Source organism: Cryptomeria japonica, chromosome 1, assembly GCF_030272615.1.
Source record: "Cryptomeria japonica chromosome 1, Sugi_1.0, whole genome shotgun sequence".
Lineage (NCBI taxonomy): Eukaryota > Viridiplantae > Streptophyta > Pinopsida > Cupressales > Cupressaceae > Cryptomeria > Cryptomeria japonica.
The window spans coordinates 295858049-295880373 of NC_081405.1; the positions used below are offsets into that span (position 1 = coordinate 295858049).

General features: G+C 36.7%; 1 protein-coding gene across 2 annotated transcripts; it reads left to right on the forward strand.

The window, feature by feature from the left end:
• Nucleotides 1–2302: 2302 nt before the first annotated feature.
• On the forward strand, nucleotides 2303–19513 carry LOC131046432 (uncharacterized). Of its 2 annotated transcripts, XR_009371814.1 has the most exons (5): nucleotides 2303–2725; nucleotides 4132–4215; nucleotides 18280–18506; nucleotides 18952–19014; nucleotides 19171–19513. XR_009371814.1 is itself a non-coding variant. In XM_057980169.2 (4 exons), the coding sequence occupies exons 1-4, from the start codon at nucleotides 2683–2685 to the stop codon at nucleotides 19258–19260; spliced, it is 444 nt and encodes a 147-aa protein (XP_057836152.1). In that variant the 5' UTR covers nucleotides 2334–2682; the 3' UTR covers nucleotides 19261–19513. The 2 variants fall into 2 exon arrangements, 1 of the variants encoding a protein (XP_057836152.1); XM_057980169.2 differs by lacking the exon at nucleotides 18952–19014 and having other exon boundaries at nucleotides 2334–2725.
• Nucleotides 19514–22325: the final 2812 nt, after the last annotated feature.

Below are 22325 nucleotides of genomic sequence, written 5' to 3' on the forward strand. Positions count from 1 at the left end.
GTCTACGATAACTAATCTGTGCCATTGTAAACACACCCGATAATGAATCGGTATCAAAGCAAACAAGCTCGATAACTAATTCGGGTCAATTCTAATATAACCCGATTATATATCAATAATGTTTTGGACATGTATTAATTGCAATTCAATAGTGAAGAGGTTCGATATATAAATCATTCATATGAAATATATATCTGCATTACCGTCTTTCTTCATTTGATATAAACAGATAGGTATATGGTTTTATCTGATCGATGCTACTTGAATCAACACTCCTTCTTAGCTAGGGAAGATAAATTTACCATAACTATCATCTCATTTCTTATGATGGTCAGGATTCCTTATGAGGTTTCATAATCTTACTCTACATAGGATTATACCATTCAATTATGAAGTATCACCTAAACATGTGATACAAGGGGTTAGTCAATTTGTAATGACATGATATCACCTAAGCACGTGATATCAATATTGCCTACACACGCAATACTAAGGATAATCATATGAAAATAATTAAATTTTCAACATATCCAAGTTGTGATAAGTGCACTAGCATTCTATTTCAAATGTAATATCACAACACAATCATGGCACATCCATGACATACCAGAGATCCTATCACGATAACTAGTTTGAACATCATAAGATCGTCACCTTATGATGTTCCTGTTATCAATAAAGCCTGCACCCTTGCTAAAGCTGTGAACTTCAGCTGCCTATTGAAACATGGGAACACTTCAAGGCTGCAGGTAACCTAAAAACTGAAGTGGACCTCCAGAGCAAGTTGGTTCTTTCTAACTGGCATTCACCTAAACCTAATGATCTTGAGAAAAGAGAAGAAGGAGAACATAAAATGAAACTACTAACTAACAGGTGATACACCAAAATGGATACCAGAAAACTTTGGACAAACTGATTAACACAAGAAATAACCAGTAATAAAAGAAACCTTGCACAACTCAGAAAACTCATAACCTCTGCATCAACACTTCATAAGAAGGCTATAAAAGTAATAATCTCAGCAGGAGAAAAGATGTTTTCTCACAACCTGAGGTTACTCTTACAACTGGCACAACCTATGACTTGCAACTGATTAGAAAAAACTCCTCAATAAAGGTGCTAACAGCAACACGATCACAAGGATAAAAGATATCACCTGAAACTGCATTAGGACTAAGCACACAAAAAACAAGAAATCTGAGAAGGCAAAATATGTATTACTGTCAAAAGGTGTTACAAAGCTTATCAAAACTGTTTTGAAAACTGGTTACAAACTCCTTCCTTTCTACAGAGAGAACTCAAAAAATTACAGTCTGCCAGAAGCAAAAGGTAAGAACCCCTGAAATAATGAAGTCCTGCAATATATATGCTTTTACAAAAGGTAGTCAAAAGGACTCCACCTCCTCCTTGGGTCGAGCAGACTCAAAAAGCCTACTTTTTAGGGGTCTAAACATGTCTAGAAGGGGATGGGCTTGAGCCAAAAGTCAAGCCAGCCGATGCCCTGCCATAAAAGCTCCTAAATGCACCATAAATGGCCCCTAAATATCTCCTGACAGGCCTGCAAGCCCTCATAAATGCAAAAAATATCCCTTTGACTTTACCAAATAAAATGAAAATTAATATCATTAGGTGATTTTATTTTTATTTTTTAATTTTTTAATTTTTTAATTTTTTAATTGAATACCTGTTTTATTTTATGTTTATGTTTAAAGACAAAAATGGTAATAAATGAAAAGAATAATAAAAATTAAATAAAGTGACATGTGTCACTTTAACAACCATTTTATTATTCCATTTATTAGTATTTTTTTGACTCTAACTATAAACATAAAATAAAACAAATATTTAATTAAAAAAAAAGAAATTTATAAAAAAAAAAATTCTCTAAAATCTATTACTTAATTAGATATTGTTAACTCTATTTTTATATTAAATTCAAGATTTACCTAAAATAAACATAATAAAGCTATTTATTAGAGTGATTAATAAATTGAATCACTCCAATAAGTAATTTCATTATTTTTATTTATTAAAACAATAAATGTAATAAAAATATACTTTATAAAGTGTATTTAAATTATTAATCACTCTATAAAATATTTTTCTTATTATATTTATTGTATTTTTGACTTTAAATATAAAAAAAAAGAAACAAGGCTATTTAAGTAATAAATTTTAACCACTCTAATAAATTATTAATCATTTTATAAGAAAAATCATGCCTAAATCTTTAATGGACATAAAAGAAATATCTATTACATTCCTAAGATCCCTTAGGCATTTCACGGGGAGATGAGAGAAGAGAAAATAAATAAAAAAATGAAACAAGGAAAAGGCATCTAAAAGGATAAAGGAAAAGAAACCCCTAAAATCCCATTTCATCCTTAATCACTTTGCATTTGATATATTTCTCTCTTGCTGCCGTGAAGTAGCCGCCATGAGGGTTTGAAGGCTGAACTGTAATTTCTGATGATTCCTGTGCACATACTGGGGCTGCTGTGGAGATCTTTTTGTACATTCCTTGCACTGGGTGTGATTCTTCCTCTTGCTTCATTTTGCTGGGTTCCGCCATGAAGGAAATCGCAAAGCTTTTAGCAGACTCCTTTCACGTTTTTTTATGATTCCTGTGTGCACACCTTCTCTCGCTGCGATGTTTGAACTTCTTCAAACTGAGGGTTTCGGATGAATTTTTCTGAAACCAGAACTCCATTGTTGGCTGCTTCAGGTACACAATCTTCTCTATGCATGATAAACTTGCTTAGAACAATAGTGACTGGAAAAAAGTGAAAAAATACCACAAACCCTTCCTATGAAGCTTTTCCAAATCTCTATTATGCTGCGCATTAAAAGATGTATCTTCTTGTTGGCTGTAGCTGCATATGAATCTTGGTTTGTAACTGAAAATTGGTTGATTTTCTGAAAGTTGATTCTCAGAAAAAAAACAAAAAAACTTCATGACTGAAAATATTTCAATTTTCTGGGTATAGTTCTTTAAAAGGCTGATTTTATGAAAGAAATTTTCATAAAAGGTTGATTAATATTTAAGACCTTCCTGCACAAAAAAAATCTTTAAAACCCCCATTGGAACCATATAAAAGAACCTGGCCTTCATTTTCATACTGCTGCAAAATATAGTTAATAATCTTGGACTGTTGCTGTAGGTTCGCTAGTGATGATCTTTATCCGAAAAATAACTATATCATAACCTCCTAGTGACTGCTCTTGTCTCATATCTTTCTATTTCTCTTTATAGTGAACAATTGATGAATGCAATCTGCTGCTCCTTCAATACTTATGAGGCTTTGACTCCATTTTCATATTCTCTATGCTTGAAATCTCTGAACTTGATTGGGGTTTGCTCTATGCATTAGATATGGACATCACAGTTGTTCATGACAATGGTGCACATTACTCCTTAATTTTGGTTTAAAGACCAACAATGGTATGGACTGAACTGCATATATCACTGTCATTACCCTAGAAAGGACTGTAGCCTCCCTTATTGTGATCATGACTGCCTTTTGATGTTACTATGCTATCTCCTTATATGATTGCTACTTTTGCAAAATGATCACGGTGATTGTATCTTTGATTATATACATCCCTTATATAAATGTGTTCAACTGTATCATGCATTGTGCTAGGAAGTTGTCTTCATCATGATTTTTTGAAAATGAATCGTATTCCTTCATATTTGCTGCCCATTGTATACCCCTGCGTTACCCTATTCTCCACTAAGCATGAATGGTGACTGAAGTGACCTTAAGATTATATGACTGTTAAAACCATGTTTGAGCTGTCTTCCTTTGTTCATTTGCTATCCTGAAGCACGTTGGGCTCAACCCTTGTGGGAGCCACATTTTAACCCACATGCTGAAAATGAACATAATCAGACCTATAGCTGCACATGAGGCAAACATGTCAGAAATAATATGCCTATGTATGATGATTCTTTTGATTTCTTCTGATCTGATATTTCCCTTTTTGAGACCTCTGTGATACTGATTAAATACATCTGATGCACGTAGGGACTATATATACATGCATGCATTAGTATACGTGTTAGGAATGTAATCAGCCATTGCTTAGAACAAAATGTTCTAACTCATTGTATACTTAACTCTTTTGCAGATACCAAAAGACAGACACAGACAAGGACAAAGCGGCAACACAAAGGCAATCATCGAGGCTACTCCAACTGTACCAGTCATTCAGGCAATGACTGGTTCCACTCTCAACATGCTCTCCTTTCTTTTATACTCATGTATACATGCCTATGTATTTCTTTCTTGCACTAGTGTGTATAGCTAGTCTCACGGCTCTTTGTGTGAGACGCATGCTTGGATATCAATAAAAATATTTCCTTTTTTAGACGAGATGCCTCTCTCTTTTGCAGTTACAAACTAGAAGTATTTAAAAATACCATCTTTAGTTCATTTCTTAGTGCAGTTGGAACACCAAAATAGCAGAAGTAGTACACACTTGTTTCATTTTGTAAAAACAAGTATATCTTAACCTATTTTTCAGCTAGAAGCGAAAAATAGGTAACAGTTCCCATACAAGTGTACAATATTTGAGAAGTCGTCACTTCTTGAATATGAACACAGGGGGTTACACCCATAGAAGTCCTAACACGACAAAGAAGTTTACACATTAAACATCTTATTGATATGCAAGTATAGGTTACAAATCAGATTACCTTTCTATCATACCCAAACCTTTTCTAAAGTGATCAACCTTCACTCTGGAAAGGGGTTTGGTCAGAATATCTGCAGTCTGGTCTCTTGTATTCACATACTCCAATTGGATCACATTTTTGTCTACCATATCTCGCACGTAATGGTATGGAATCTCAATATGCTTGGATCTATCATGGAACACTGAATTCACTGAAAGTTTTATGCAACTTTGATTGTCGCAATGGATAATAGTAGGCTTTATAGGATCACCAAACAATCCCACAAGTAATTTTCTAAGCCACACTGCTTCTCGAGCAGCCATGGAGGCCGCAATGTATTCAGCCTCGGTGGAACTTTGCGCTACAGAAGACTACTTTCTGCTGATCCAGGATATCATGGCTGATCCCAAACTGAAGCAGCACCCAGAGGTGCTTTTCCTGTCAGTCACACTTCCAGCCCAATCTGAATCTGTGAATCCATGTAGATTAAGATCAACTTTCTCATACTTGAGACCAAGATTCAAGGTGCCTTGTAAATATCTCATAATGTGTTTTACTGCAACCAGGTGTATCTCCTTTGGCTCACACATAAATTGACTCAAAGCATTCACTGCATAGCAGATATCTGGTCTTGTTTTTACCAGGTACATAAGAGACCCAATCATCTGCCTGTATAGAGTGGGGTCAGTAGAAGGTGATTCTGCTACTGCTTCTTTAAGTTTATGAAGATTGGTTTCAATTGGAGCGGTCATGGGTTTGCAGTTTAGCATTCCAAGTCTCTTCAGGATGCCCAAGGTATACTTGCCTTGGTTTAGAATAATGTTATCAAAATTTTGCCATACTTCCAACCCTAGGAAATAATGAAGGAATCCCAAATCCTTCATATCAAATTCTTTGGATAGATCTTTCTTGCATTGATCTATAAGGTGATCTTCCCCTGTGATTGATAAGTCATCAACATATAAAATCAATATTAGCATATCACCTTTGTTCTGTTTGTAGTAGAGATTAGGATCTGCATCATTTTTAGAGAAACTTAATTTTGATAGATATGTGTCAATTCTTTCATACCAGGCCCTGGGAGCTTGTTTAAGCCCATATAGAGCTTTCTTGAGTCTACACACATGAGACTCTGCATGATGAATCTCAAACCCTTCAGGTTGCTCTAGGTATACTTCTTCAGAGATCTCTCCATTAAGAAAAGCTGTCTTTACATCTATTTGGTGTACCTTCCATCCCTTTGCTGCTGCAATGGCTAGCACGGTCCTTATTGAGGTATATCTGGCTACGGGAGCAAATGTCTCTTCATAGTCTATTCCTTCCTTTTGAGAGAACCCTCTAGCTACAAATCTTGCCTTATGTTTTTCAATACTGCCATCTGCTGCATGTTTGATCTTAAAAAGCCATTTAGAAGAAACAACAAATTTCCTAGTTGGCCTAGGAACAATCTCCCATACATCATTTTTCATTATGGATTGATACTCTTTAGACATAGCATCCTTCCATACTTGATGTTTAAGGGCATCAGTTACATTGTCAAGTTCATTTTTAGATAGATCATTCATAAGAGCAACATAGCTAGTAAATTTATTAGGCTTTTTGCTTTCTCTGAAGGTTCCTGAAGGAGCAACAAACCTCTGAGCTTCTTCTACTGTTTTGGTGGCCCATAGTGGTCTTTTCTTGAGATTTCTAGGTGAGTGTTCATTTTCATTTTCAGTTTCATCTAGATTCTCCCTCTGAAACTCAGGAGCAGGATCTTCATCTAAGTTAGAAACAGGGACATAGATTTCAGATTCTATGGAGCTCTGAGCTCTTTTGAAGGCTAAGTCTTCTTCAAAGATTACATCCCTACTTAGTTCAATATTTCTTTGACTAGGTACATAGATTCTGTAGGCTTTGGAGGTTTCACTATATCCTACAAGCATTCCTCTTTTTCCAGAAGGGTCTAGTTTTAGTCTTTTTTCTTTAGGTACATGGATATAGACAGGACACCCAAATATCCTAAGGTGGCTGATATCTGGTTTAATTTTAGTGAATACTTCCTCAAGAGTTTTATCTTCAAGATGGGAGTGTGGGCATCTGTTCTGTATATATACAGCGGTGCTGGATGCTTATGCCCAGAGATTTGTGTTAAGGTTTTGATCTAGAATCATGGCCTTGGCAGCTTCGATTATAGTCCTATTTTTTCTTTCAGCTACCCCATTTTGTTGGGGGTTATAAGGTATAGTAAGCTCCCTCTTAATCCCATTATCTCTACAAAATTCTCTAAACAAATCTGATGTGTATTCTCCCCCATTGTCAATTCTTAGGGTTTTAACTTTGTTTCCAGAGTAGTTTTCAGTTAGTGATTTAAATTCTTTAAACCTAGAGAGGATCTCTTTTGATTCTTTACATTTCAGAAAGTAGATCCAAGTCTTCCTAGAGTAGTCATCAACAAATATTACATAATACAAGAATCCCCCTAGAGAGGGTACGGACATAGGTTCGCATACATCAGAATGAACTAACTCTAGAACTTTACTAGTTTTCCTAGTACTATTTTGGAATGTACCCTTGGTATTTTTACCTAGGGCACATCCTTTGCATGCCCTTGAATGATCTTGTTTTAACTTAGGTAGACCTATGACAAGGTTTTCCATTGAAGATAAAGCCCTAAAATTCAGATGGCCTAATCTTCTATGCCAAACTTCATTTGCATTAGTGGCTTCATGGATCAGGGCTAGGTTGGGTTCTGTGCACATCTCATACAAATAGCCCTGTCTCTGTCCAATGGTCTTTGCCTTCTTGATGGAAGAGTTCTATGGCCAAGCCAATACTCTGTTGTCCATGAATGTCACTCTGTATCCGTTATCTTCCAGTGCCGATATAGAGACTAGATTCCTTTTGATGTTGGGGACATATAGTACTCCTTCGAGTCGTAAGGATATGCTTGTCTTCAATTTGATGGTGCAGGTTCCCATTCCTTTGACTGGATGTGTGGAGTCATCTCCGATGGTTACTTCCTCATTACTCTCCTCTGTCATGGAGTCAAGTACTTCTCTAAACCTTGTGACATGCCTGGATGAACCACTGTCAATCACCCATGAGTTGATCTTGTTAGAAGCTTGGCTTGTGAGTGTTGAGTAGAATACATACTTTCCGGAGTCATCTTCCCCTTTAGTCTTTCCTGCTTTGGCAAATGTAGCATGTTGCTTGGTTCTTTCCGGGCACTTTGCAACTTAGTGTCCAAACTGATCACATCTATAACATTGGATGTGAGATAAATCCTTCTTTGAAGTGTTCTTGCCTTGACGACCTTTTCTCTTCCTAAACTGCCTTTTCTTGTTTTGCTTGGTGGAGTTAGTGTTTAGGACTTGTAGGTCTTCATCTATATTCTTATGTTTTATTCCTTTCTTATTCAGTCTATATTCCTCTTGGAGATAGTCATCTCTTAGTCTTTCAAACTCAGGATATTTGTACCTTGCACTGATGCCCTGGACAAATGTTTCCCATGTACTAGGTAACCCATCTAGAGCAATGAGTTATAACTCTTTGCTCTGGATCTCATATCCTAGAGTAGCTAGTTCATCTCTTAGAGTTGAGATCCTCATGAAGTAGGCGTTTACTGTCTCTCCTTTGTTCATGGTTATATGATTGATTTCTCGCTTCAAGGCCAGAGTTCGACTTGCATTTGATATCTCAAATGTGTTTACAAGTGCTTTGAACATTTCAAAAGCCATTTCATGTTTCTTTATAATGGGCATTATGTTATTTCTCACCCCATCAACAATAATCTTGATTGCTTTTTCATTTCCTTCTAACCATGATGTTTTGTCAGGTTCGGTCTCTGGTTCCGTAGATTCAGTCTTGATAAAAGTTTCGATTTTGCTCTCCCTTAGAATCATCTTGATTCTAAACTTCCATGCGGAGAAATCATCACCCACACCAAGTCTATCTTCGAATCTCATAGCATTGGCCATTAGAGAAATAGAATGCTTGATATAAACTAGTTCTTAAATTTTCCACAAAATTGAATAGCCTCAGGTTCTATAACTTGGCTCTGATACCATGTAAATGTTATTGCAATTTCCAATTTAATGAACAAGTTATATGCAAGATGGTGTATTTCAGATTTAGGTATCATGACTATGACAATAATATTGTTGTCTTTCTTTTGCTGCAGGTATAGAGGATGAACATGTATCGATTTCAATGTCATCCCCTTTCTTTTGAATGATGCATATATAGTAAGGTAGTCACGATCAAGTGGCACCTTGATCGGACATGTCTTTTAGACATGTCCGACCAAGATGTCACTTGGTTGTGACTCTTCCATATGGCAACCAATCCATTCGGTGTCTACGATAACTAATCTGTGCCATTGTAAACACACCCGATAATGAATCGGTATCAAAGCAAACAAGCCCGATAACTAATTCGGGTCAATTCTAATATAACCCGATTATGTATCAATAATGTTTTGGACATGTATTAATTGCAATTTGATAGTGAAGAGGTTCGATATATAAATCATTCATATGAAATATATATCTGCATTACCGTCTTTCTTCATTTGATATAAACAGATAGGTATATGGTTTTATCTGATCGATGCTACTTGAATCAACAACTTCCATAATTCTTAATGCAAGTGTCAAACTTTGTTACTACTTCAGTTTTAAGGAAGAAGAGGATGTGAATATTACCCAAGCGCTTAGATACCAAATACAATAGGTTCCCTCAAAGTTTACAGATCCAAGTCCTTGCCCTTGCCCTATCTTGGGACCCTGTCCCTCAAGGTTCTCGGGACGCTGATCCCCACCCTCTCTTGGGAATCACCCTATTGTCTGGATTTAGACTGCCCCTCTTGGAAACATCTCATTCCCATCTTCTTAAATACTGACAGTAATGACATGATTTAGACTATAAGTATGCTAACTTCTCGTGTATTATGAATATATGTAAAATTAAGTATGTCTGTCATACATATTGCAGTCTGTATTAATATTACTATTAAATTCTGCATAAGAACATTATCATGCAGCATACATATTAAGCACATCCTCATGCATACTACCAAGAGCAAGGATGTTACTGCTTGCAACTTATAAACAGTTATAATCTGAGATGATCTGATCTAATCGATGTTGATCCCCTGGATCCTTTTGATTCCTTTCCTTTATATCTCTCAATGTGAGGGAGAGGTCACACCTCTTCATCATGTATGCCCTTTGGCAAGAGATACACCCTTTCACCATTAGCACCCTTTGAAAGAGTGCAACTCTTCATTATTTCTGCCATTTGAAAAGGACACAACCTTTCATAATCAGATCTGCACTTCTTATTTAAATCAGATCTGCACTTCTGAATTTCAAATTCTCTCCCTCTCAAATGAGGTTCTCTTCTCCCTTTTATATCTTATTGTTGAAGGAGTCACAACTTTTTCCTTCCATGTGTTTTGACCATTCATCAACTTAATTAAAGTTAATTAATTATATTTAATTATATTCTTTAATATTTTAATTTAATTTAATTTTTTTTATTCTTTTGTATTTTAATTTTATTATTATTATTATTAAATTAAATTTCTAAGTAGGGACATTACAGTTGTTACTAGTTTGGAAGAGAAACGTGATGGATTAGTCAGGTTGGACCTTGCTTCAAATTTGCTCAGAGATAATATTGGCTTCCTGAACCTCATTGATGTGAAGCCAACTAATGGTGTCTTTACTTGGAATAACAAAAGAAGTGGTGTTGAGGCTATTTCAAAAAGGCTTGATAGATTTTTGGTATCCTGTTACTAGGTGAATGACAGGTGTTCTACTTGTTCATAAATTCTTGATTGGAGAGGTTCTGATCATTGGCCAGTCAAGTTTACTGCTATCTCTTATAGAATTTCTAAGAACCCTTCTTTCAAATTTCAATTGATGTGGTTGCGGGACCAATCTCTACAAGATCTCATGGCGGTTTGGTTGCATGAAGGGATGCCTACTCACGGTAGGGCCATGTATACTTTTGGGAAAAGGCTACAACATGTGAAATACAGGCTCAAGAGGTGGAATAAACAATGTTTTGGAAACTTGTATGCTCAGAAGTTTGCAGCTTAGTCTCAATTGGATACTATCACTCGTCAGATTCGGGATCAAGGGATGTCTCCTGATCTAAGTAATGCTGAGTCCTTAGCCCTTAAGGAGTTAGAAGAGTGGGAGTTGCATGAGGATATTTTTTGGAAGCAGAAGTCTCGTGTTGATTGGCTTCAGGAGGGAGATAGAAGCATGAGTTTTTTTCATAACTCTGTTAAGGCTCGGCGGTATGGTAACTTTATTACTTCTCGTCTCTTTAGGAGGGGCTCAACTCTCTTCTAGGGAAGATATTGCCAGGGAATCTGTCAGGTACTTTTGGAATTTGTTCACCAAGGAGGATCCCATAGCTATGGTGGAGGAGAGAGCCATTTTGGATTGTATCCCCTCTCTAGTCTCAGGTGAGATAAATGGTGCTCTCTTGCGTCCCATTCTGTTGCTTGAACTGGAGGAGGTTGTGTTTCATATGAAAAAGGGTAAGGCTCCTGGCCCGGATGGGTTCCCAATTGAATTTTTCCAAGAATTTTGGGAGATCATAAAATTTGATCTTTTAGCTGTGGTTCGGGAGTCTCACAGGAAAAAGAAAATGCTTAAGTTTATGAATTCTACCTTTTTGGCTCTTATTCCGAAGAAAGAGGGGGCTAATAGTTTGGATCAGTTCAGGCCTATTGCATTATGTAATGTGATCTACAAGATCATCACTAAATTGATTGCTGAATGACTCAAGCCATTCCTTGGTGTTTTGATCTCTATGGAACAAGGTGGTTTTGTGGGTGGTAGACAGATCTTGGATGGTGTTGTAATAGTGATGGAGGCTATTCATTCTATGGAAACTTCTAAGGAGAAAGCTATGTTCATTAAGCTTGACATGGCCAAAGCCTATGATCGGGTGAGCTGGGACTTCTTACAGAAAATCCTCTTGGCCTTTGGGTTTGAGGAGGAGTGGGTGAGTTGGGTTCTTGGTTTTGTGACTTCTACCTCCTTCTTAGTTCTTATTAATGGAGAACCTTCTGAGTTATTTAGTGCTTCCCGTGGACTTCAGCAAGGGGATCCTTTATCCCCCTATTTATTCATCATAATGGCTTAGGGTCTTGGTAGATTTATTAAATCTCAGGTGAGATGGGGTCTTATTCAGGGCTGGAGTTGGAACAATGAGCTTCCTCCCTATTCTCATCTTCAGTTTGTGGACGACACTGGTTTGATGGGCAAGGCTAGAATCAGTGAGGCAGTGAATTTTAGGAGAGCCTTGGACATCTATTTGATAGCCTTAGGTCAAAGAATTAATGAAGATAAATCTTCCATTTATTTCTTTAATACTCCCCGGCTTATACAGAGCAGGATTGCTAGGGTTCTCAGATTTCAGATTGGTTCTCTTCCCCTGATGTACCTTAGGGTTACTTTGGCTTTGGGATCTCAGTGGCGAGACTTTTGGCAAGATGTTTTGGACAAATTTCGAAGTAAGGTCAGTCATTGGACTTTCAGGTGGCTATCTTCTGTTGGGAGAGTGACTCTTCAACAATTCATGGTGCAGGCTCTCCCCTTATATAGGTGTTTTGTGCAGGTTACCCCCTCTAGCTTTCTGAGGGAATTTGATGCCCTCTCTTGCCAGTTTCTGTGGTCTGGTAACTTTCTTTCTTCTAAGTGGAGTTTAGTTAATTGGGAGTCTGTTTGTAGATCGAAGCATGCTGGGGGACTTGGTCTTCGATCAATTGCTCTTGTTAGTAAGGCCTTGGCGACCAAGTTGTATTGGAGGTGGTGCAACAGTCAAGATCAGGACTGGGCCAAGATTCTAACCTACAAGTACTTTCCTGGTGCTAATAGTGGGGATGTGCCGCATCTTGCTTTAACAGGCAGGGGATCTTGTATATGGGACACTCTAAAAAAGGGAGCTCAATTTATTAAGGATGGCCTTTTCTGGATCTATAATGGAGGCTCATATGCTCTTTTTTGGCAGGACTCTTGGGATGGTCACCTTCCCATTCTTGCTAGCTTCCCTCAGCTTCAATCCTTGTGCAACTTTTTTACGGATGCTGGGTGGGTTAAGGTGGAGAATTTTAAAACAGTCAGACGTACAAGACATGTAGAGAGGACTTGTTGGAAGGACCCACATGAATGGCCACTGGGTGGCTCTGTTGAGGATCTCACTCTGTTGGTTAAAATTTTGCAGGGTAGATTATGCAATTCTCTAAATGAGAGACACTTTGGCTTGGGGGCCCAACCCAAAAGGTAAATTTACTGTTGAGGAAGGCTATGCTATGTTAGAAAGGCAATTGCATGGCTTGGTTGATGTGTCGTGGTGGAAAAAGGTGTGGAATAGTTCTTCTTGGCCCAAATGTAATTTTTTCTTATGGTTGGTTGCTCAAAGTAAATGCCTTGGGAGAATCTTCGCAAGACGGGTTTCCAAGGGCCCTTTGTTTGCTTTCTATGTTTGCACAATGAGGAAAATAGCTCCCATTTTTCTTTTCTTTGCCCTTTTTCTAGGGAGATTTGGCACAAGTTGTGGGGGCTTGTCAGCATGCTTGTATTCATGCAACCTCCTTAATTGATTTTTGAGAAAGTTTGGGTAGGCTTGGGCTATTGGACCTGGTTTTATTATATGGAGCCTTTGGTTGGAAAGGAATCGGAGGGTGTTTTGTGATAACAAGTTGGAGGGTCCTCAATTGTGGCAGAGGATAATTTGCAAGCTTCGGGAGACTATTGCTGCAAAGTGTGATTTGTCTAAAAGTGTTGATCCTGGTGACTTTGTTATTGTTCGGAATTTGAACTTGGGAGATAGCATAGGGGATTGCCATGTTGGTAAAAAACCCGACATGTCAAGCAAAGGATTTGTAGAGATGGGAGATGGATACCTCCTCCTATTGGGGCTCTAAAGATTAATATTGATGGATCCTCTCGTGGGAACCCAGGACATGCTGGTATTGGTGGTATAGGTAGAGGTAGTGATGGTAGTGTTGTTTTTTTATTTTCTGCTTATAAAGGACAACACTAATAATTTGATGGAAGCTCTTGCTATCAAGATTGTAGTTGAGAGAGGTTACTCTGGAGGAGGATTATCTGCGAATCGGATTCCCAGATTGTTGTACATATGCTGAACAAACAAAGTTTAGATGATGTTAGTTGGTAGTTAGCCTCAGTGGTTAGACAAATTTTAGTTATGAGTAGTTCTTTGAAGTTTGTCTCTTTTCGCCATATTCCCAGGGAGTGGAATAGAGTGGCTGACTGCTTGGCGAAGTGGGCTTCGGAGAATGTAGATGGCTGGGATATTGGAGGGAAGGATGGTTTGTCTCCTGATTATCTTGCAACATTGGAGAGGTTATTGTTAGAGGATAGAAGTATCTAATGTTCTGGCTGGTGGGTTTTGTTGGATTTTTTTGTTCCTTTCTTGGTGGGCTTGCGGCCTTTGCTTTGTACTTTTTCTCTAATTAATAAATTTTTACCCCTTTTTTTAAAATAAAAAAAAAGTTAGTGAAGGAAAAATTGGGGGAGGAGCATGGTAGTAGATCAAGTTCTATGATACTAGCATATATTAAAAAAAAAATGAAATGGACAATGGAGAATGAAGAATCAGGGATAGTATAATGGAGCTGTTGGTTTAGGTTGAGGGGAATAAAGAAGTTAAGGAAGGTGAGATGTTTTCAAGTGAGCCTAGGTATGTGTTTGGCAAGCATAGGCATCAACCCTCAAGTGTTGTGTTGGAAGCACCAATAATGCATTTGTAATAGGAGGCGCATGAGTTTCAAAAGAATAACAAATTATTGAAGGAGTTCTATCAATATTTGCAAATGACCATGAGGCACGTGGTGGTTTCATGTCGTAATGGCACTTTGGAGTTGACTAGAGGTTTCACTATGCCTCTTTTGGAGAATGGATTGCTGACTTGGGCGTCGAGGCAAATAGATGTTTTTTAAGGGTATAATGTTCATGGAGCAATGTCAACTGCTGGTGAATTTGCACCCATTTTGGTCACACTGATATTAGGTAATGGGGTTTACAATCATGTCATTGAAAGGTGGAAGATGGATCCTTTAGGAAGTTGCAATGCTTGGGATCATATGTAGTCTTTTTCTATAGATGGAGCTAATAGGTGCTATAGGTTTGTATTAGTCTCTCATCTTTTTGTCTATTGTTTCTTTTTGAGGCATTGTATGTTGGGTTTGTATGGCTATGGGTGGCAATTTTTCAGATTTCTAATAGTTTTATGTTGTTTTTAGCTGAAGCTACAGGTTTTACAGGTTTTTTTTAGGCTCTTTAGAGTAAGAGTGTGGCATTAATATTTATGCAATATAGGTCATGCTGATGTAGTGTTACGTGTGTTCTTTCTATAGTTGGGTTGGGGCCCCATAAATAGATCATCGATAATATATTTAAAAAGGTCAAGCAAACAAGCTAGATGATTGGCTGCAATAATATGAAATCTACTTCTAAATATGGAGCTTTATAGATTCTTGCAAGATATGTCCATGCACTTGAGGATGACAAGTATGACACTCCCATGGTGGCAGAATTTTTGTGAATACTAAAAACAATTATGCTAGAATCTTAATATATGACAGCAAAAGAGGCAATCAAAAGGAAATTAATCTATTTGATTACCATAAGGCCTAGTTAACAATGCCATAGTTTTTGTGCCACAAATGGGGATGGGTTGTGTAAGAATACACACAGTTTTTCAATCAATATACACAATTTGACCGAAGTTTAGGGATGATGAGGAATAGTTGGTTTTAAACTACATGAGAGGAATTTATTCTCCAATTCAGAAATGATTAGCTTTCTTGGAGATTCAAAGCCTAAAATGTCTTTTATATGGAAAAAATAGTGGGATAATTAGTGTTCCACAAACAAATAAATAAAGGTGAAACTCCGACTGAAAACAAATAAATGTGATAAAATTGTGAAAATGACTTTTGTAATGAAGGTTTGTTAGTTTTTGGTTTGCATTACCCCTTGAACCCGCTAGGGGCTCTGCCCCATGACCCCTTTGGGGGTTCTACCCCAAACCCCCAAAAGGGGAACTGCCTCTTCACCCCAGACCTCCACCCACCATTGTTATTGCAATCATTGCTATGTTTTTAATGTCTATTAAGTTAAACTTCACTTAGTATGCCAAAATTTCATTTGCAATTCTTATACTTATTCTCGGTTTGCTCCTAAAGTTCCAAAATGCTGCTCACCATTGTTAATGTTCAAATTTTAATGCAATCACTGTCATGTTTTTAATATTTATTAGTTTAAACTTTGTATTGTATGCCAAAGTTTCATTGCATCTTTCGTAACTAATTGTTCAAGTACTATATGTATTTTTGCATCCCCCACCCCCCTCCTTCCCAACCCCATGCTGCTACCCCTTGACCACCACTCCCCCACTATCCCAAAACTTAGGCCCATGGTCCCCCCATCCCCCTGTCAGGAAACTCCGTGGAACTATGGCAATAATAAATAATATGCTTGTCCAAATTTGCATTAGTGGTTATAGCACTAAAGCAAAATGATAGACAGATGGTGGCAGCAACACGTTGCAACAGTATCAAGTTTCATGACATGGGAATCTGAACTGTATCAACTTTTAGAGTAGATCTGTCAACCATTCAAGTACCTATAATTATTGTTACAGACATAGACATCTAAGAGCCTCTGGTGATCGAAGAAGAATTATTAATTATGATATTGCTATCAGGATTCAACTGTGTAGTTTTTGAGTCAAACTCATTGACCCATGATTCATGAGTAGTGGTTCACAAGAACTCATCTCTCATGAGAATGAATGGTACACTTAGCACTCATTGCATCTAGGTGATGCTCACAGAGGTGAAGCATTGCTCCTTCCCGGGAGGTCACCCATCCTAGTACCATTCCAACTCGAGCGCACTTAACCATGGAGTTTCCTCCAAGATTAAACCCAATCAACTTGCAACCATTATAGAGCCCCTTTAGCTCATCAAGTGAAGTAGGATATATTTTCCACAGCAAGTCAAATTATGATATTGCTATCAAGATTCCATTGTGCAGTTTTCGAGTCAAACTCATTAACCCATGATTCATGAGTAGTGGTTCACAATTCCTGGTATTGGTATTAACCATATTAGATTAGAGATAAATTTCTTTCTAGGACCTAGAAGTGCAAAAACAAACTAGGCTCTGCAATGATCAAGATAACCGAGACTTTGATTGATTACGAAGAAGATAGCTTTAGCCATATTTTCATATTGTGTTGAACCTCATTTGGGAAGAGACGGAATATTAAAATTAATCTGTGAATCCCCAATGACATAAGTGAGTGTATGCACAAGTCATGTTTACTTTTGCATTCATAATAATTTTGATTAATTCAGCTCATAAGTTCCTGCATATATTTAACACAATTTCTTTTCTGTATCTAACGTTTCATTCGAATCTACTAGGCACCCTACCAGGTTCCCTATGTGTGTTTTGCAGATAAATTGAGCCACAAAGCAATTTAGGCCTTATTGCTGTCCTCTGGTCTAGGGAATCCATATCAAAAGCAGCAAAAGGAATGTTGCCGTCAACTGTTTTGTGGCTCTAACAGAAAATTGTTGCTTTTTTTGGCTGAATCCTAAGTAGCTATCCATTTTTGTGGTATTGAAGCTTGCTGCATATGCTTGTTCCAAAAACATTATCTGTTATGGGACATGTTGTCTTAATCTGCTAGATACACATCTATACTATAATATGAAACATAATGCATATCAAGGTTTGCAGCCTTATTTTCACTGACAAAGGAAATGGCCTCTCAAAGACAAAAGTGACTCGGACTTCTGATGGATTTCTACTGCAGAGCATAATAAGTAATCTCTCTTCCAATTAACACAGAACATGAAAAGCTAATAGAAATCTGCAAACATTTAGAGAATAAACTGCTACTGCAGGAGCACAAATCCTTCAGTAAATTTCCTTAAACATACATAGGAGGAAGACAAACGATTTCTACGGCATACAGACAGAAGCATACACATAAAGTGTTTGAAAGAGATCTTGCAACTTTCCAGAGAAGTCAATTTCATTCTATCAGGGGACCTTATAATTCTTAAAACATGTTTTAACTCACTTTAGTAGCTATCAATATAATTTGAATTTTGAAACATTTTCTTATTATACACCATAAACCTTTATGGATATCATGAGATAGTGATTCCTTATTGTCTCTCTAAATTTCTTTGTTTTGATGCTTACTCATCTCTCTACTAAAAGTAGGGACAATCAGGTGTTTTACATAAAATCTACCATGCCTGGCTCTTGGAGGCTTTTCTTTTCCATTATTAGTTTCTCCACAATATAATCTAAGTTGAGATGCAAATCAGTTACTGTCATCGAGTAGTGTAATAGAGAAGTAAATTTTTTCTGATAAATGTACTTTGCCTGGCTCTTTCAGGCTTTTCTTTTCCATTATTAGTTTCTCTACAATATAATCTAAGTTGAGATGCAAATCAGTTACTGTCATAGAGTAGTGTAATAGAGAAGTAAAAATTTTCTAATGCAGGCACTTTGTCTTCTTGATAGCCTTATTCTTGTTCCATTTTTCAGGAAATCTCAAACATTTCATTCTAATCAGTCTCTCAATGGATCAAACATTGGATAAAGATTCTTCTGCACAGAAGATACCATCATCCACGCCCCCAGAAGCGACATCATGCAGGAAGAAAAAATCCCAGGATGCCTCATTTGTTGCAGATATGACGGATCACATTGATGAATTTATCCATGCTTCCATGGATGAGCATATAACATGTTTCCAAAAAACTATGAAAAAGGTTCGATGTTAGCACTCTTGATAGAAAATAGGAGTCACTTGGTTTTAATACTCACTTGGTTTTAATACCCTACCATCATATCATCCAGTTGTGACTCAAACTGTCTTTTTTGGTATTCCAGGTCCAATGTACATTTGCAGTTTTACATCTGTGTTTATATCTTTTATGTATTAGTACTAATCAATTCACTAATATTTTACATGGGTTTATTAAGATGAATGAGAAGAAATTCCGGCTATATTTGGTAGGTCCTTATAACAGGCACATGGCTGTTTAATTTGAACCACAGTGACAGTTTACTAAATTCTCTCTTCAATGAAGTAATTCTTGATAGAACTTTAGTAAACTATCTGCTTGATGAATTTCCATTCTGTTCTTTATTCTAGTTTCTGTATTTTGTAAGCCACTGGAAACATGTTGAATGTTAGATTTATCTTTTTTGCAGGAATAGATGCTTGTACATAGCTGCCACCAATCTTACATTTTGCATGAGGCCCTATTGTTAGATGTCTGATGGCCTTTCATTTTACGAAGAGCCTATTCACATTACCATAAAATTTCCTTTTATTTGTCATCTAGCTATAGCATTTGCCCCTTATATGTGACTTTTGGACTATGAATGTGTGATAGCTTATTCTAATTCAATCTCATATGTTTGATACAGATGTTTGGAATGTCCAAGGCTGTTAAAGAGAAAGGTGCTAGCTCCGAGCCAGTGGAGAGTGGCTCACCAGTTCAATCAAGTACTTCATGATAACCACTCGTACAAAAATTTGCAGTATTAATTTTATCTACAAGACAGGCATTTAGACCGTGCTGAAGGCAAAATAGACATAAATGGATTCGTATAGGAGATTTGAGTCAATTTAATATTAAAAGCAGATTTTAACATTTTTTATGATCTTTTAACTTGTTTTATTAGCTCACTATACATATGTCACACGTGAATAGTGTTGCCTATTTTCTTAGACTTTTTTGCCATGAAAATAGTTCTTTCTTTCTTATTACAGATATGAAGCTATTTTTATAATGCTAGTGCTGATTATACTGAAGCAAGTCAAACTTTCTCTTAATGTCATGATAGGGTATATAATGCATATAGTTTCTTTGATGGCTGTGTGCTTTTGTCTTCAGTAGCTGGATTTTAAGAGATCTATAATATAAAGATCTGTTTGCATAATTTGTGTGTCTTTCGTATATCACATCCTGCAGACCATCTCCTCACACCCTCATGAAATAAAAGCATTATAGATGACATTTGATTAGTTCGAATTGTTTTGTTTTCTTGTGGATTGATGTCAATGCATGATTTGCTCATGATTTAGTTATGGAAGGAATCAGTTGGCCTTGAAAGCATACCTTTCCTATTTAGTGGGGGGTCATTCAATTTTCTTTTGCATGCTGACTGTTTTTCACCATTAAATATTTGTGAATGTAAAAATATGGTTGATTCTTGGGCTGATTTAAAGAGACCTCTTCTAATCCTAAACTTGCTAATCATGATTTAGTTGTTGAAGGGAAACAACTGATCCATGAAAGTGCATTAGTACCTGAGCAGCATTTGGTTGTTCAAATTAGGTATTTTAGTACTGATAAAGATATGGACTATCATCTGTTTTTAACATTATAATTTGTGAGCAAGGTTAACCAAGGCTTGATAGATTTTCTGTAATTGATTTATATGCTATGTTAGTCAATATTTCTGGTAAGTACTTGATTTGTGTACCCATTCATTCAAATCAAGAGTTAAATTGATATAGCACATCCTATAAAATACAACTAATCGGTATCATATAAATTAGAAATGATGTGTGAGCTATTTACTTTACATGACATAACAGTCATATGTGCAAGTTGTTTTTTATGTTAATATTTAGTCTAATTAGAAAGCTAAATTCATGACCTAACATGTGAACTCATTGACACCTAGCCATCAATGATTTTTTATCAACCAGGCGACCATGGATGGCATGCCTATTGACAAGGTTTTTTTGGGATCTTTTCAGTTACTATGTCATCTCACATACATTATAGGTGGTGTGTGTAGAATTGTCCATTTTAGATTGACTTTGACATTGGCTTAATTGAGGTGCAAAAGGCCAACTAGCATAAAAAAATAAAAACACTTTCGTGAAATGAATGTGTGCAATTTTTTCATGCTTATGATGGTGAAAGAGTTTTTTTGATTAGTGGAAACTATTGCCGTACAGTCACTCGTAAATATCAATTCAGGATTTATTTGCCTCTATTGCTTGTATTGTACATTAATTGTAAATATTTGAGTATCTTGGTTGGAGTGTTGCACATTAACTTGTAGAAATTTAAGTATCTTGGTTCGAGCAAATAGTCCTTTCTGGAAAGGATAAATGGCAGTGCTTAAGAGAAATAATATGTTCTACTTAAGATAACATTCTGTTTGCTACTGTGTCATCTGACAGCATTTAAAATATCATCCACTGATTTATACGTATCTTGTGAAAATATCTGCTCTGTATCCAATTTGTTGGCAATACTGCAGTAGTGTGCTGAATCCTGTGATACATAATTAACTTGTGCATTGGGAATTAATTTGGAACATCTATGTCTCCAATCACTTGTAGTGTACATTATTTGCAGACATGAGAATCTTGGAGCATTGCATGTTAAACTTAAGAAATTTGAGTATCTTGGTTGGAAATAATATATAGGCCATTTCAGTGGAGTAGCAACGGCAGTGGCTTTTATTACATGATAGGTTCTTCCAAAGATCAATGTTTTCTTTGCCAATCTGTAATCTGACATCATTTAAAGATCATTGTTTTATTTTGTTCTCGGATTATATGAAAATTGGAAGAATATTTGGTATGTTTCCACTCTATTGACAACGCCGCAACAATGTGCTGCATCCTGTACTAATATAACCATCTTCAGTATTGGGTTTAGGGTTAGAATTAGTTTTCTCTGCTAGGAAAAACATTCTCTTGTGCTAAGCAGCTAATATATTTTGTTGAAATGGGGTTTGCTTAATTATCTTATAGCAGATTGGTTTTTATCTGGGGTGATACTGTTTGTGTGGACTATGTTGAATCAGGTGATCATATTCTTTCAGTCAAGTTGTTTAAAGTGAGATTATGTTTGCATGCTGATTTGTTGTGTGTAACGAATTTATGATACAGTAGCAATGCAAATCAGTACAAATGAACTAATAACAGTGAAATTGTATATATGAACAACAACCATGAGAAATGAAACCGGTACTTTGAATAAATCACATGTAATGGGATGCTCTTTCTAATTATCTTATAGCAGATTGGTTTGCCTCTGTTGTGATGATGTTTGTGGATCAGTCTAATAGATGTAAGTCAGGTGATCATGCGTTATCACTCTCGAAGTTTAAAGTGCTAGAATTTACTTGCACATCAGTTTGTTGTTTGTGTAATTTGTTTATTTGCAGTACCAATGCAAATCAGCCGCAAATGGATGGTAGGGCTAACTAGTCATTAGGAAACTGTAACAATGCTCTCAACTATGGAGAAATGAAATGTTACTGTTATCACAAAAGCTTGCACCCTTGGTGGGCTATCAACTTAGCAACCTTGTGAAACATGGAAACAACCTCAAGGTGTGGAACCTTGCACAAGGCGGTTGAATCTCCGGAGAAGGCCGGTTTCCTTCTCTGTCTAGGTGTAGGTGTTGAACCAACTCAACACTTCAAAGCTAATTCCTAAGCCTATCCTAACAACTTGCAGAGGAAAAGGGAAGAGAGAAATGCTTAAAACAAAGGGAGGTGATGCACCAGAAGAGATTGTTCCTCTCCCTACCGAAATGACACAAGTAATT